At 42.7% G+C, this 13,962-nt stretch overlaps 2 protein-coding genes across 4 annotated transcripts in view; one reads left to right on the top strand and one right to left on the bottom strand.

The window, feature by feature from the left end:
• The first annotated feature begins 38 nt into the window (after positions 1 to 38).
• On the top strand, positions 39 to 11,634 carry GPS1 (G protein pathway suppressor 1). 3 transcript variants are annotated; one of them, XM_055697766.1, is made up of 14 exons: positions 85 to 191; positions 2,692 to 2,784; positions 4,716 to 4,897; positions 6,135 to 6,299; positions 6,481 to 6,616; positions 6,782 to 6,859; positions 7,264 to 7,324; positions 7,721 to 7,806; positions 8,325 to 8,419; positions 9,467 to 9,572; positions 9,914 to 9,994; positions 10,112 to 10,249; positions 10,488 to 10,622; positions 11,365 to 11,634. In XM_055697766.1, the coding sequence occupies exons 1-14, from the start codon at positions 159 to 161 to the stop codon at positions 11,437 to 11,439; spliced, it is 1,464 nt and encodes a 487-aa protein (XP_055553741.1). In that variant the 5' UTR covers positions 85 to 158; the 3' UTR covers positions 11,440 to 11,634. The 3 variants fall into 3 exon arrangements, with proteins under 3 accessions (XP_055553752.1, XP_055553741.1, XP_027657128.1); XM_027801327.2 differs by lacking the exon at positions 85 to 191 and adding an exon at positions 370 to 508; XM_055697777.1 differs by lacking the exon at positions 6,782 to 6,859 and having other exon boundaries at positions 39 to 191.
• DUS1L (dihydrouridine synthase 1 like) overlaps positions 4,900 to 13,962 on the bottom strand; it is a 28,939-nt gene continuing 19,876 nt past the window's right edge. The window contains exon 14 of the transcript XR_008730032.1: positions 4,900 to 4,918. The gene's annotated coding sequence lies outside the window, so the exon portion shown is untranslated. The remainder of the gene's footprint in view (positions 4,919 to 13,962) is intronic.

Below are 13,962 nucleotides of genomic sequence, written 5' to 3' on the forward strand. Positions count from 1 at the left end.
CCAACCGGTGCGCCGACAGCAGGGGAGACGGGCCGCGGCCCCTTTAAGGGTTTCACCTGTCGGATGCGGGCTCGCGGCGCGCGCGACCCGGAAGTGGAAGCCGCGGAAGGGGGGAGAGGTGGGGAGGTCAACCGGAAGCGGCGGCGGGGAGGGGAAGGATGCCGCTGCCCGTCCAGGTCTTTAACTTGCAGGTACGGGGCCGTTGCCTCCCGCCACCTCTGTTTCGCTGGGGGCTGCTGCGGCCGCGCTTGACCTCCTTCCCGCGCTGTGTCTAGTAGCACGGCCCGGCCCCGCCGTGGCCTTCGGGTGGCGCGGTGCGGCCTGCCCCTCGGCTCCGCGCCCGCCTCTCCCCTGTGGGGAGGGAGCCGCTCTCGGCCGGCCCGGGCTCGCCCTTTCGCCGGGCCTGCGTCGCTCCGGCCGCCGTTCAGGAGGGGCAGCGCCCAGCCGAGCGTCCCCCGCCGCCGCGGCGGCCCTCTTGCGTGGTTCTCGAGTTCTACGTGTGCCGTAGGTAGGGCTTGGGTAGCGGAGCGGGGTGTAACGAGGTGGCGGATGAAGAAGAGCCGAGGGTCTGCAGCACGGGGGAAAAGGCGCAGGAGCCCACAGCGGGTCGGTTGATATGCTGAGCCCGGACCTTAAGTAGCCGCACAGGTGATCCCTTTGCGAGTTGACTGCCTGTCTTACCTTTAGTAGCCAGAGGGTTCTTTGTCAGTGCGTGGGGTTGTGGAAACTCGGGGTAGGATGTGGGGTAGTTCAGCATCCAGCTCAGCTTTTTGATCAGTAACAGATCCGTACTGCATCCCTTCCAGCAGTAGGTCACTCCCGAGTACAGCAGGAGACTTCAGCCTGAGTGCTGAGTGCCAGCTTGTCAGCTTGTATGAGGCCTTATAAAGTACCTTCCAGCAGGGCTCAGAGAATGTTGGGGAGTGAGCACTGTTTTATTTGCTTTATGAGTAGCTCTTAAGTAAACCTTGCATCTTGCTTCAAAAATAGTTGTCTTGAAAATGTCAGAACTTGGCATGTCTTGGTGGGAATTCCAGCCCCCTTGTGTTTTGCCATGTCTGGGAGTTGAGAGAAGTGCAGACTACAGCCTACCAGTGTAGCAGGGCACAAATAATTTTGTTCCACCAGCTGGAGTTGCTGTTAGTTTCTGTAACGCTGATTTCTAAGGAGTCCCTATGAGGTTTTTATTATGGAAGGCAAACAACCTAAAAAAAAAAGCAACCCCAACACAGTGTTTCTGATGTAAGAAAAGAGATAAAGTAGATAAAAATGAAAAAAGTAATGGTCTCAATATATGGTGACTTAAATGTTTTTTATGCAGTTTTCCTGAGTGGTGATCTGGACAATCAAACTCTTCTTTGCACCCTCCCTCCCTTTCCTTCATGCAGAGAGTAACAAACTAGGGAATGTACTTTTGTATGCTTGCTTTTGCTTCAGGTTTTGGGAGATTTCAAGCCATTGTTGAAATATGTGTGTGTTTGGTACGCACCAGTCAGTGAAAGAATAAATAGGCCATGGGTGAATACAAGATGCATCAATTTTTAGAGTTAGGAAATTTGGGTCTGCCCTGTTCCTCCTCATCAAAAAAAAAACCCAAAAAACCCCACCAACCCAACATGCAAACCCCTCAATCTTTGATTGCTTAACAGACAGCAAATTCAATAAAAACATGGAAATAATTTGGTGTTGGTGGGGGCAAGGTGTTGTCATTTTTGTCCTTTCTAAGGTCCACTTATGCAATTTACCCCAAACAGGTAATATCTGTGTGTATTTGGCATTTTATAAGAAGACATTCAACTTGGTTTTCCTGAGGTTGAATTGGTAACACCGAGGGGGAATGTTCAGCACACTTTTGACCAGGAGGAGGAGAAGTATTTTGTGCTAGCATACCAACTTTGTTTGTGGGACTGCATAGTAAATTGGTCTTAAATGGGAACCTGTGCAGGTATTGAATTGATGCAGTTGTACTGAGGTCACTCTACTGGTATGATTCCTCATGTGGGTCAAAGCAGTGCAAGTTATACTGGGAGAATAAAATTCTGTTGTTCCTGAAAAAGGGAATCTCCCTAAACAGTTGGACTCGGATAGCTATAGTAGGATAGTTCAACTAATGGTAACTTTTTCTAGTGCAGATAAATTTTTTCCCAGTGTTTGGTAGAAAGTGTGGAATTGCCATTCTTCATTCTGTTCTTTACTTTTTTTAATACTTCTAAAAATTGTTGTTGTCTTCCCTCCCCCAAATACTACTTTTAAGCATTAAAGTAGCTTTGAAAAGTTCTGGTGAGCTTTTTGGGTACTTTTTTACTTTGGGAGCTTCTTGAGTGGAGTATTAATGTCTGCTCTTGCTCAAGGGAGAGAAATGGAAAGTCATTTGGAATTTAGCGTGCATGCTCAGGATACTTTGCGGAATCAGATTTATTGACCCTTTCACTTTCTTGCTTGATAATGTACCAAACAAAATAAAATGCTCTGTGCGAATGGTGAGCCTTAGTGCAGCTTGTTTTAGACAAAACATCATGCTGAGTACTGGTGTTGCTAGAGAAAGGTCCTAAACACATCTGAAGACTGAGGAATGTTTTTTAATTTTTAACATTTAATCTGTATTTAAGCAAGTCCTTAATAGATTGAATCACATGCTTGTTTCCTGCTCAAGTGTAGTAAGCTACTTTTGACCTCGTTTTGCTGTTTCAGGGTGCAGTAGAGCCCATGCAGATTGATGTAGATCCACAAGAAGATCAGCAAAATGCACCTGATATCAACTATGTGGTGGAGAACCCCACTCTGGTATGTGCTGGGTGGGGGCTAGTGGGTTACCTTTCTTGGGCATGGCCTCTTCCTTTAAGGCTTTTGAGAAGCTCTCTCATTTTACTCCTTGTCAAATTGTGATTTAGAGATTGATTCTCTTTAAAGCAAGGTGGGGTAAGAATAGCAGTGATCTTTTCTGTAGTTCCTTGTCACGTACTGACCTCTACTGCACCTCCCGAGATGAGAGAGGAATTGCTGTTCTGTGACTTGCTGTGTGCTGCCTGTTTGACAGCTTTTGTTCTGAAATAGTTTGTACATCTTTCATTGTTTGCGGAGACATCGTTCCTTTATTTTGAGGCTTGTTCTTTGAGGAGCAAGGCTCAGGTGTTTTAAGTACAGAATTCTTTCATTGTTCAATCCTCCGGAGACTGGCTAAAACCCTGTAGAGGCACAGAGTTACAGAAGACTATTTACTTATAGCAGTTTCTTCAATTTTGAGTTAATGATTTGAGATTTTGGCCAATTTTTATATGTCATCTCTGTAACAGTGAGAGGTAGGTGCTGCAGAAGAGAACAAATATGTTAATTGGAAAAAGTTAAAGCAACATTAGAATTGCAAAATAAAGCGTTGTTGGGAAGCTCTGGATCTCACATAACCTCTGAAGCTTTAATTTGTTCCTCTTGTCCCTGTGCCTTCTAACAGTTGTCACACGGTTAATTGTGTTTACTGCAGAGCCCTTTTTTTGTTGTTGTTGTTTTGTTTGGTTTGGGGTTTTTTTTGGTTGGTTTTGTTTTTTTCCAGCGTATGACCTGATACCTTGTTTGATTTCATTGCATTTCAATTCTGTTCTGAAACTAGAGTGAGGAAGCAATTATATTGTGACCTTTACGCCTCTGTTATTACTATGTTATCTAAGTCTGCCACAAAAATTAGTGACTTTCTTTTCACCCTAACTGATGTGAAGGACCATAATTCCCTTTTGACATTCAAAGAGCTGAGGAGTAAAATGAAATTACTCCGTGATTTTCAGGAGTATTGTGCACCGTCAGGCATGAAACTGTGGAAGAAAGAATGTTCCTGCCTTTGTATTTTTCAAGTTCTGTAGCAAATAAGCACGAATCCTAAATACAGATTTTCAGTGTGCACAGTCCTGTATCAATCTCAGAGCAAGATTGTTCTTGCACAGAATCAGGCAACAATCACGTTAGGAAATGCTACTGTGACATTTGTAGTCATATCTTAATTTAGACGTATGAGGGTCAGGGAGTCAGACATGACACAGGATGCATATTAAGTGTGGACAGGCAGCCTGAATCTAATGTTTTCTTCCTGCCTGACTTTGCCCTGAACATTCTGCTACAGTAGTTTGCACATGTACTTCTGTCTTCAGGAGATCTCCCTGCAGTGCGGTATGGTATCTTTACTAGACATTTTGTGCTTCTCTTCTCCACCCCCAGACAAGGCTTAAAATCTGTTAAGTGTTCAGAATTTAAACCTCAGATCCTTCCTCAAGAGTAAGAGACCCTATTTGTTCTCAAATAAGATGTTGTAAGAAATTAGTATGAGCAAAAGAACGCAAATTGTCATATGGAAGCTATTTTTCAAGTAAAAACCATCTGGAATGGTTTTCTGATTTAGGAAATTTTGGCTCAAATGATGGAATCTTGACACAATTATTAACAGGCAATGTAACGGGTGCTTAAAGTGGGTGAGCTGATTAGCTTTAATGGACAGCATCACAACTGAAATAAAAAAATATGTAAATTGTAATGTACTGCATATTTCTGAGGAAGTTGCTAATGTTTGAAGAAAGCAGAAATGGAATAATCTTACCTGCTTTTTTATTTGTCTGAGCCATGTTGCCCTCCATGAAGGGGTCAGGACTGCAGGAAACACTTTGCAGGTCACGGTGCTGTAGCCTGATTTAGTGTTGCCATCTTTTCCTTCTAAGACCAGGTTTTGTTTGCAGGATTTGGAGCAGTATGCATCCAGCTACAGTGGTCTGATGCGAATTGAACGGCTACAATTTATTGCTGATCACTGCCCACAGCTACGGGTGGAAGCTCTCAAGATGGCACTGTCATTTGTCCAGAGAACTTTCAATGTTGATGTGTATGAAGAAATCCACAGAAAGTTGTCTGAGGCCACCAGGTACTAAGAGATCATGGGAACCTGGGGAGAGTTTTTGTTTGAGTTAAGACTAGTGTGCCACAGTGGGGGATGGTGCATGTGTATTGCTAGCGTGTTCATTATGCAACTTGCCTTTGCCCTTATTTGATAGCAATGAAATGTGTGTATTCAGGCCTAAGGTTTAATCTTTTTTAAAAGATTAAACACAGAAGACATTATCTGATTCTGAAGTCTCAGTGTTTTAAAAGGCTACAGTTAGATACTGAGGAGAGTTTAGTCCTTGTGACTGCTTCAAATATTAATGAACATGGTTGTCCTTTTTTAGTAGATTATGGACACAAAGCCTCTTCTAGATGCTTTTGTGTTCATAAATGAAAACCTTACCTAACTGTTTGCCTTGCCTTGGTATTTTTCCCCCCCTCCCCCTCCCACCCCCGCTGACAAGAGGTTTGCTGTTAAAGGTAGCCTGTGATACTTTACTTATCCATCCCTACTTTCTATCTTTGTGTTATTTTTGTTGCTATGCATATTTGTTGATTGCTTTTCTGTTTTGCCTTGGGAGTCTTTACCACTTATGTGTGACAGTATGTTTGTTCATTGTTTTCTTATATGTGAAAAGAACTGTTGGTAAAAAAAAAACAAACACAAACCCAAGAAAACCCACCCACAAAACAATAAAACTCAGAATATATCTTTCCATTTACAATATTAGAAAGTGAGCTCAATGTAAGCAGATACGTTGACCTGAGCGGAATGGAAAATGAAGTTGAATAGTATCTGTACAGTATAGCTTTGCTATGAAGCCATTGCAGTACAGCTGGGGAGAGAACTCATGAACATGTGCACCCTGTGTTGCGTGTACAGATGTTTGACTGGATTCAATGACTCTTTAGAGTTATTAAATACTTTTATAGAATGTAATATTTCATTGCAGCACTGTTAGTAACTTACTTTCAATGGATTTATAGAGCAGGTTGTTTCTTTAAAACTAGCAATGACTGACTTGTTAATAAAATACCTGCAGAAGTTCAGTAGGATAATTTTGAGAAGATCTGTAGACATCTGTGATGCTTATGTTGCTGTTCTTACTGGAAATCCTAGCAGTCATCATCTTTTTTCCCCACCATCCTTGTTTTCTCCTTGGTCTATTTTGTGTATGCAGTACTGTTTGTTAGGGTAACAGGGCCAGGTGCTTTAACAGACCTCTGTTTTGAAAAGTTTGCAGCATAATAGCCCCCTTTAAACTCTTTTCTTTCAGAGAACTGCAGAATACACCTGATGCTGTCCCTGATAGTGGAATTGAACCCCCTCCTCTTGACACAGCTTGGGTTGAAGCTACACGCAAAAAAGCTCTTCTTAAACTGGAGAAACTCGACACAGATCTGAAAAATTACAAAGGGAACTCCATCAAGGAGAGTATCAGGTGAGATGCAGAAGGCTCTGCTGGAGCAAGGAAGAGCATTTTGCTCCTCCAGGCACCTTACACAGGATGTCAACTGCATTGAGTGCCTTAGGTCAGTGCGTTGAGTTACTTGTTTGGAACAAACTGACAGTGTCCTTTTCTGAGCACACAGTTCATTGGTATTTTAATTCCTGTGCTCCAGGAGAGGCCACGATGACTTAGGTGATCATTACCTTGACTGTGGGGACCTCAGCAATGCTCTCAAGTGTTACTCGCGAGCCCGTGATTACTGCACCAGTGCTAAACATGTTATCAACATGTGCCTCAATGTTATCAAGGTAGGAAGGTTTGCAGGAAAAATAGTACTTGGTGTTTTCTGATACCTGCTGTAAAGTCCACCTGTACTTTGCTCTGGTTACACCTTTTGTGTCTGCAATGATGCTGCTTATCTAAGTAACACCATTTATCCATGCATATTCTACACTGTTTCTGGCTCTCTACAGGTCAGTGTCTACCTCCAGAATTGGTCTCATGTTCTGAGCTATGTAAGCAAGGCTGAGTCTACACCAGAAATCGCAGAAGTAAGGTCCTGCTTTTTAACTTGCATGAGTTTTCCCTTGTTTTCTGTCTCCAAAATTTGTGAGACAGTTTATTCCTTTCCCTCTTTACAACTTGCTCCCTGTAAGACTCCATCTAACAGTCTGTTCTTCCTCTAATCCAGCCTCCTTGGCTGCTATACTATTTCTGTGGCGATTCATTGTTGCTTTTCTCTCACGATATGAGTGCAGGAAATATGACTCACTATTAAATCAGAGAGAATTCCCATCCTCAATTCTTGCCATATTCTTTCCCAAAACAAATAAGATGAAGTTATCTTTCTGTTGAGATTTGCAAGTTAATTATTAGGATGTAGTATCCCAAGGACAGTTATAATCAAAATGGGGTTTATGTTGCTTGCTCACTACTGCTTTTCCTTATCCTTTAGCAAAGAGGAGAAAGAGACAGCCAGACACAAGCAATTCTCACGAAACTGAAATGTGCAGCAGGTGAGTGAATCCTTCAGCTTCCTGTATTGTCTGCCCTGCCTGTTAGCTGTCTGTAGGGCTCGTTGACAACAGTGTGTGCTTGGTTTATTTTTTTCTCTCAGGTTTGACGGACTTTGTATTTTCTCATCAGAAATGCAAAATTTAATAAAGCTGATGAGATGGAACTGCTGACTTTTTTTTGCCATTTCTTTCTTCTCCCCAAGTTTCTTCAGAGAGGATGCCAGTGTGAGTCAGCGTAGTTCAATGGACACTAGATAGGAGTCAGAGAATCTTATTTCGCTTCAATAGTGAAGGCACTAGCGACTGTTTGGAGGCCTGTCCTACTCTCCAGATCTTACAATTTCTCCTGATTTGTATGCTATCACAAACTAAGGACTAACTTTTTCTGGTTCCTAGGCTTGGCCGAACTAGCTGCTCGGAAGTACAAACAGGCAGCAAAGTGTTTCTTGTTGGCATCATTTGATCACTGTGATTTCCCTGAGGTGAGGACCAAGAGGGAGCTGTGTGCAAGTCTTGGAGGGGATGTAATTCTTCTCAGTACTAGGTTGTTAAAGTCAGATATTGTAGTTATTTTCACAGTGCTCCTGTGTATTTTGGTGGTGCTGTGAACCGAGTGGTTGGGGGTTTTTTTATATTATTTTTTTTAAAAGTCTCTCTTCTTGGGTTCTTTAAATGATCTACTATAGATCACGTAGGAATTACCGGTGAGATTTATATATCTGTGTAGCTCAATCAAAAGACTGGCTGTTGGTTGGAATTGGTTTCTGCTCTCTTAGCAGTGATCAGTCACTCCTCAGGCTCTGGGTGAAGGCCTGAGAGCACACTGAGTGGTTCCACTAAATTTAACAAGGGCTAATCTTGTCACTGCATGAGAGACTGGGGTATAATACTTAATCCCAACCTCTTTCTCCCACCCCTGCACTCTCTCTCTCTCGCCACCCCCCCCCCCCCCGCCTCTCGCCACCCCCCCCTCCCCCTCTCTCTCCTGCCACCCTCCCAGCTGCTGTCTCCTAGCAATGTGGCTGTGTATGGTGGTCTCTGTGCCCTTGCTACCTTTGACCGTCAGGAACTGCAACGAAATGTTATCTCCAGCAGGTAGGCGATGCCTTGAGGGGAGTTTGTACTGGACATCTTTTGGGACATGGGATTTTGGTTGAGAGTGGATTCTGGTGGCCGTAATAGCTTTCTCATATAGCAGAGGAAGAATCACTGAGCCCTAGTTTGGCTTTAGCATTAAGTGATGTTTCACTGTCTAAAACACAGTGGTTAATCACAGCTGAAATTTTGGTAGCATAACAGAAGTTTCCAACCTGGGTCAAATCCAGCATCAACATAGCCCAATTTTCTGTCTCCATCAGCAGTCCATACCAGATATTAAATCAGAGGGTAAGAGCTCTACGGAAGGCAGCTGTAAGATAACATGTCTTCATGTTACCACTTGTTCTGGTGTACGTTAATCATATTAATAAAATGTAATAATTGTTAATACAACTTGCAGCTTAATATGATATATACAAGGTTAAGAGAATTAGTCTTTGGAAGAAAATGGATATTTGTGTGTCACAGATTGAATTACAATGATACTGAATTCTTGTCAGCTAAGTGTGTGGAAGCACAGATTTTAAATTTATGTGGAAAAAGGGTTGTTAGCCTGACTTGTATTGGCTGATTCATGGAGTGAGATCCCAAGGTTCAGAAATCTGTGGTGGAGAATTGGGAGAGCGCCAAGACAGTTGCATGCCTAACCTACCTATGGCATGCTGTACTTTGTGAAGGCTGTGAAAGGGAACACAAAGCTGGCCAGCACAGACTACAGTGCATTCATGGATGTGACCTATGTTTTCTGGTAGATCCTGATTTTGCCCTATTCCACCTCATTTTTTTGTTTTGTGTGGACAAACATTTCTAGTGCTTGGTTTATCAAAAGTCTTTTGCCTTCTTTCACCACAGCTCTGATGCTGTGCTGCATCTTGCTGTTTTACCAGCCCTGCTGAAAATGGGCTAGCTGGCCTGTTGGAGAGTAAATTCTTGGAATCTTCAAATGACAGTGAGAGTTTGTAACCTTGCAACTTGGAGTGATGAGGTTGCGGAGTATTTAAGTGGTGGGTTCCAGTGTCTGATTACTATCATCTTTATCTGTAGCTCCTTCAAATTGTTTTTGGAGCTGGAGCCACAGGTTCGCGACATCATCTTCAAGTTCTACGAATCTAAATATGCTTCATGCCTGAAGATGCTGGATGAGATGAAGGTGAGCTGCAAGGGAGCAGTGCAGAACAGACCCTAAAAGTTCCCTTTGCCTAGCCTGTTGTAAGAAGCAGTGACTGTTAAAAGTAGCTATGAAGCTCTTCTGTGTTTTCTGTCTCCTGATGTGATGAATGGAAATTGGGAGTAATTTAGCAGTGGAGGGTGGGGAGAAGTAAATATTTTAATATACTGCTAGTTCTTGTATTCAGTCTTGTTTTATGGTATTGTCTTGCTGTAGCGTAATATCCTTAAGTTTTAAGTATATACACATAGATGTTTCAGAACATAGGAATATATATTTTTCAAGGCTGCTTCTCGGGTTCTGATGTGGGTTTTTTTGCACAGGACAACCTGCTGCTGGATATGTACCTTGCACCTCATGTCAGGACACTTTATACTCAGATTCGAAATCGTGCCCTTATCCAGGTAATTGTTCCTGTAATCCTGAGCAGTGAGACAGGCCATCTCTTTGTAATTGCTTTTTCTATGGTTTTTTGGAGAGCAGGGAGTACCTTTGGCAACTTAATACTTTCTTCTTCCTAGTACTTCAGCCCCTACGTATCGGCAGATATGCGCAAGATGGCCACTGCTTTTAATACCACAGTGGCTGCTCTGGAAGATGAACTTACTCAGCTGATCCTGGAGGGACTGATCAATGCCAGAATAGACTCACACAGTAAGGTGAGTGCATCTGAGCCGCAGATTATAGACTGGACAGCTGTACTAAGATCAGAAACTCTCCATTCCTGGGACGCTTCAAAATTGCATTCATCTGTTGTGACTCGTATTCTCAGTAGGGCTGATCTGTGTGTAAACTCAGGTTCCGTGATACCTCAGCTTTGTTCCCTTGTGCAGAAGGGGCTTCCCACTGTGCAACCCTGTCCTAGCTCCTGTGTACAGTTCTCTGTGTTGGTTACAGATTCTTTATGCTCGAGATGTAGATCAGCGCAGCACAACTTTTGAGAAATCTTTACTAATGGGCAAAGAGTTTCAGCGACGTGCCAAAGCTATGATTCTGCGAGCTGCAGTCCTCCGCAACCAGATACATGTCAAGGTATGGGCATGTTAAATGTGGGCTTTGACACAGTGTTAAGGTTTTAATTTTTTTTAAAAAAACCTGAAACTATAGAAGTTGTTTAATTGAAGATTCTGGAGGGGAATGGATTTGGCGTGCCCACGACTGGACAAATTCTCACAGTAGTAAATACTGAATATATAAGGAACAAGTGTTTCTAGCTAATACATTGACCTGCTTGTACAACACAGAATGTCCTTTGAAGTTTATCTGCTTGGGTTGATTCTAACTAATGCATTCCAACTAATTCTTGATACACGTATCTCTTATCAAAAGAAAGATTGTTTGAAGTGATTATTTTTAGTAGAGGAAGTAAAAAATGCATGAATTGCTTGGAGTATTCCTTCCATGATGCAGTTCCAAAAGAATGCCCTTAGGGGAGGATAGGCCATCTGCTACAGAATGTGTTAAATTCTGTAGTGTATTAATCTCTGTGGTCACTACATGCCAGATAGGATTCCACTTCTGGGGCCAACAGCACCTTGTACATGGTAAATAGAGTGGCTTAGAAGTTCCGGTTTTACTTTTTTAGGAACAATTCTCATGAACTGTAACTACAGAAGTTGTAAACACAACACTTTTGCAAAGCCATCATTATTTATGAGTTGGGGGTATGCTCTCCCCCTGCTGCTATCCTGCTGTGCTTCATTTGGTCTCTCAGGAAGCACTGTGCAGCATATTTACACATCACTAACTAGGATGTGTTTTGGTCTTGTTGCAGTCTCCTCCAAGAGAAGGTAGCCAAGGGGAGCTTACTCCAGCTAACAGCCAGTCCAGGATGAGCACCAACATGTGAAAAACTTCAAGCACTACCAAAAGAAATGGTCCCTCCAGGACTACCCAGTGTTTCACCCACTAACTGCTGAGCTTCACAAACTGTCCCTGTCTCCCTCACTTCTTGCTCGGATTGAGAGGGTCAGGGCTGATGGTGGATAATATGAATATTCCAATAACTTCAATTCTCCTTGAAAAGAAATTCTTTCTAAAAACAGCATCCCTGCAATGGGTCGTCATTTCAATTTTGGTAGAACATCTCTCTCTATTCTCCTTCTTCCACCACTTGAAAGAGCTGTCAGGTTATTCATACAGATGCTGATTTGAGAGTTTTTCAGCTGCTACTCGTTTTTCGTTTCAAAGCTGCAAAAATAGTGTTAAGCTGAATGGACAGGCATGATCTAAGATGAGTTTTGCTGGCCTGAAAATACTGCCTTGATTCTGAGCAATGCTTAGCTTTCTGTTTATTCCAGATAAACCTACAAGTGCATTGCTCTCAATTATGGAGGTAGAGTTCTGATAGGAGAGATTTCCTGTGAGAAACTCTTAATGATTTTTCACCTACACCAGAAAACATGGCAGTGCTTCCATGCAGTCACAGGCCTTTATTTTAGGGTGTTATGTTTACCTGGATCCAGGTTCTTTCTCTCTGATCTCTTTTCAAAGACCTGTTCCCTGATGTGTTTCCCACTTGTGCGTGACCTGGCTTTGGGGTTCAGTGTTACCATAGCAGTAAATCTCTACTTCATGCAAATATTGCTGTTTGTCCAGTCTTACTGCCGTAGTGTGTGATGGCTTCCCAACATGTGCAGCAGTTGCTTCTGGTAGCATGGATAAATGACATAAAATACTACTCAAGTCCTGTGGAAGAGCTGAAAGCAGCCAGTCTAGGTGCCCGCTCTCCAGATGCATTTATTCTGCTTTTTCTTTTATAAAGGGGTTAAAGGTGGCAGCCCAGATGTGTGTGTTCTTTGTTAATGAAAGGAGATACGCACTGAATTTTCTGAAGTCACTGCAGCCTTGCATTCATCTAGTTCATAAGGCAAACTTAAGAATTTTGTTCCAGCCCTGGCTGGTCTGGCAACTGACTACAGATGTTACTGTTAATGTGTTAATGCTTTGCCCCGTGCCCCCCCTCCCCGCCTTTTACTTTGTTAGTAAGTTGTTATGTCTAGTGCATTAAATAGCAGGATTAAAAAGCTTCTGAGTATTTTGAGCTTTGTGTTAAAGTTGGGGTTTAGGTATTTTGATCTCAAGCCATTCATTTTTTGCTAAGCTTGATGACATTTTGTAGGCAATTGTATTTTGTTTTCTGATCTGGTTGGAGATGTGGCTTGGATGAACTGTGAAGAAAGTGCAATTTGAGGGAACATTCTAACAGCAAAGTTCCTGGACTGTGTTTGCACAGCTGTTAAATTGCAACAGTACTCTTTCCCTCTGGCTTTCCATGCTTTTTATGACTTAGGTGCTGAAAATGGAAGCAGTAGCTCCTGTGAGGTCTTTGGTTAAATGTCTTCTGTTTGGCATGGAAGAAGAAACCCATTTTTGAGGGGAGAAAGGAGAGAGCTAGTTAATTAAGAACTTTGAGTCAGGTATCGCTGATGGCCAGTTTAGTGAGAAAGGCAAGATGAGTCCTGGACATCCCTGTAGAAATGCTGGGAAAGTCACTTCGATGCCTTCTGCTCATGCTGAAGGAAAGTCATCCAGCCCTGGTAATACTACTTAAACGTACTTTCTTCCCTAAAATGGGCTGCTGACACCATTTCTAAGGATAAGATCTTATGCTCTGCTCTTGTTAAGATCGTTTTGCAACCCAGTTAGGTGCACCATGTAAGCCGGCTATCTTTGCTTACACACAGCTTCCACACTCTTGATTTTATTAGATTACTTCTGTTCCTTCCTAGAGGCTTTCTGCTGGAGGAATCCTCAGTTGTAAATGGATGTCTGCAGCATGCTGACTTGAGAGTCTGCTCTGCCAGTTACTAGTTAGTGCTTGCCTGCTCGTGGGAGGTGGCTGGAAGAGAGTATCCTTTAGCAGTCAGCATGGAGCCCACGAGGTGGCAACAGTAGTTTCCAGCTCTTGCTGTGGCCCGAGGCAGTGCCGTAGCTGGGGCAAAGGCGATGAGTTTTGTCTCTCCAGACAATGCTTACAACCTCTTTTGGACAGATAGGGCATTTGTCTTTTATTGCTTAGTTCATAGGCACTGTTCAAGCATAGTGTATGCTTTTGTATGGAATTATCGGCATGTAATTCTTTCCTTTAGCCTGTGAAATAAGCTACTGTTGCTTGTAGATGTGAGTCAGGCCTGTCCAGTCATATTTCTTTTAGACATTGTTCAATGCCTGCTTCAGTCCTAACTACCCACCAGTCCAAAAGTTAGGAAATAAAAGACAGCACAGGTATAGTTCTTTGTAACTTGCATTGATAAGCATTTTCCTCCAATGAAATATTATTCTTACCTTAAATTTCTAGGTAATTTCCCAAGTAATAAATGGGAAGATAGTGATGAATGAATTGTGATTCCCTGTAACCAGCAAGGTAATG

The sequence above is a fragment of the Falco cherrug genome, chromosome 1 (assembly GCF_023634085.1).
Source record: "Falco cherrug isolate bFalChe1 chromosome 1, bFalChe1.pri, whole genome shotgun sequence".
NCBI classification, from domain to species: domain Eukaryota; kingdom Metazoa; phylum Chordata; class Aves; order Falconiformes; family Falconidae; genus Falco; species Falco cherrug.

Excerpts from the sequence above, each read along its gene's own strand:
- GPS1 (XM_055697766.1), top strand. The coding sequence starts at position 159 with ATGCCGCTGCCCGTCCAGGTCTTTAACTTGCAG. Across the intron at positions 7,325-7,720 it reads GAAACTGAAATGTGCAGCAG|GCTTGGCCGAACTAGCTGCT; the intron begins GTGAGTGAATCC and ends TCTGGTTCCTAG. Across the intron at positions 8,420-9,466 it reads CGAAATGTTATCTCCAGCAG|CTCCTTCAAATTGTTTTTGG; the intron begins GTAGGCGATGCC and ends CTTTATCTGTAG.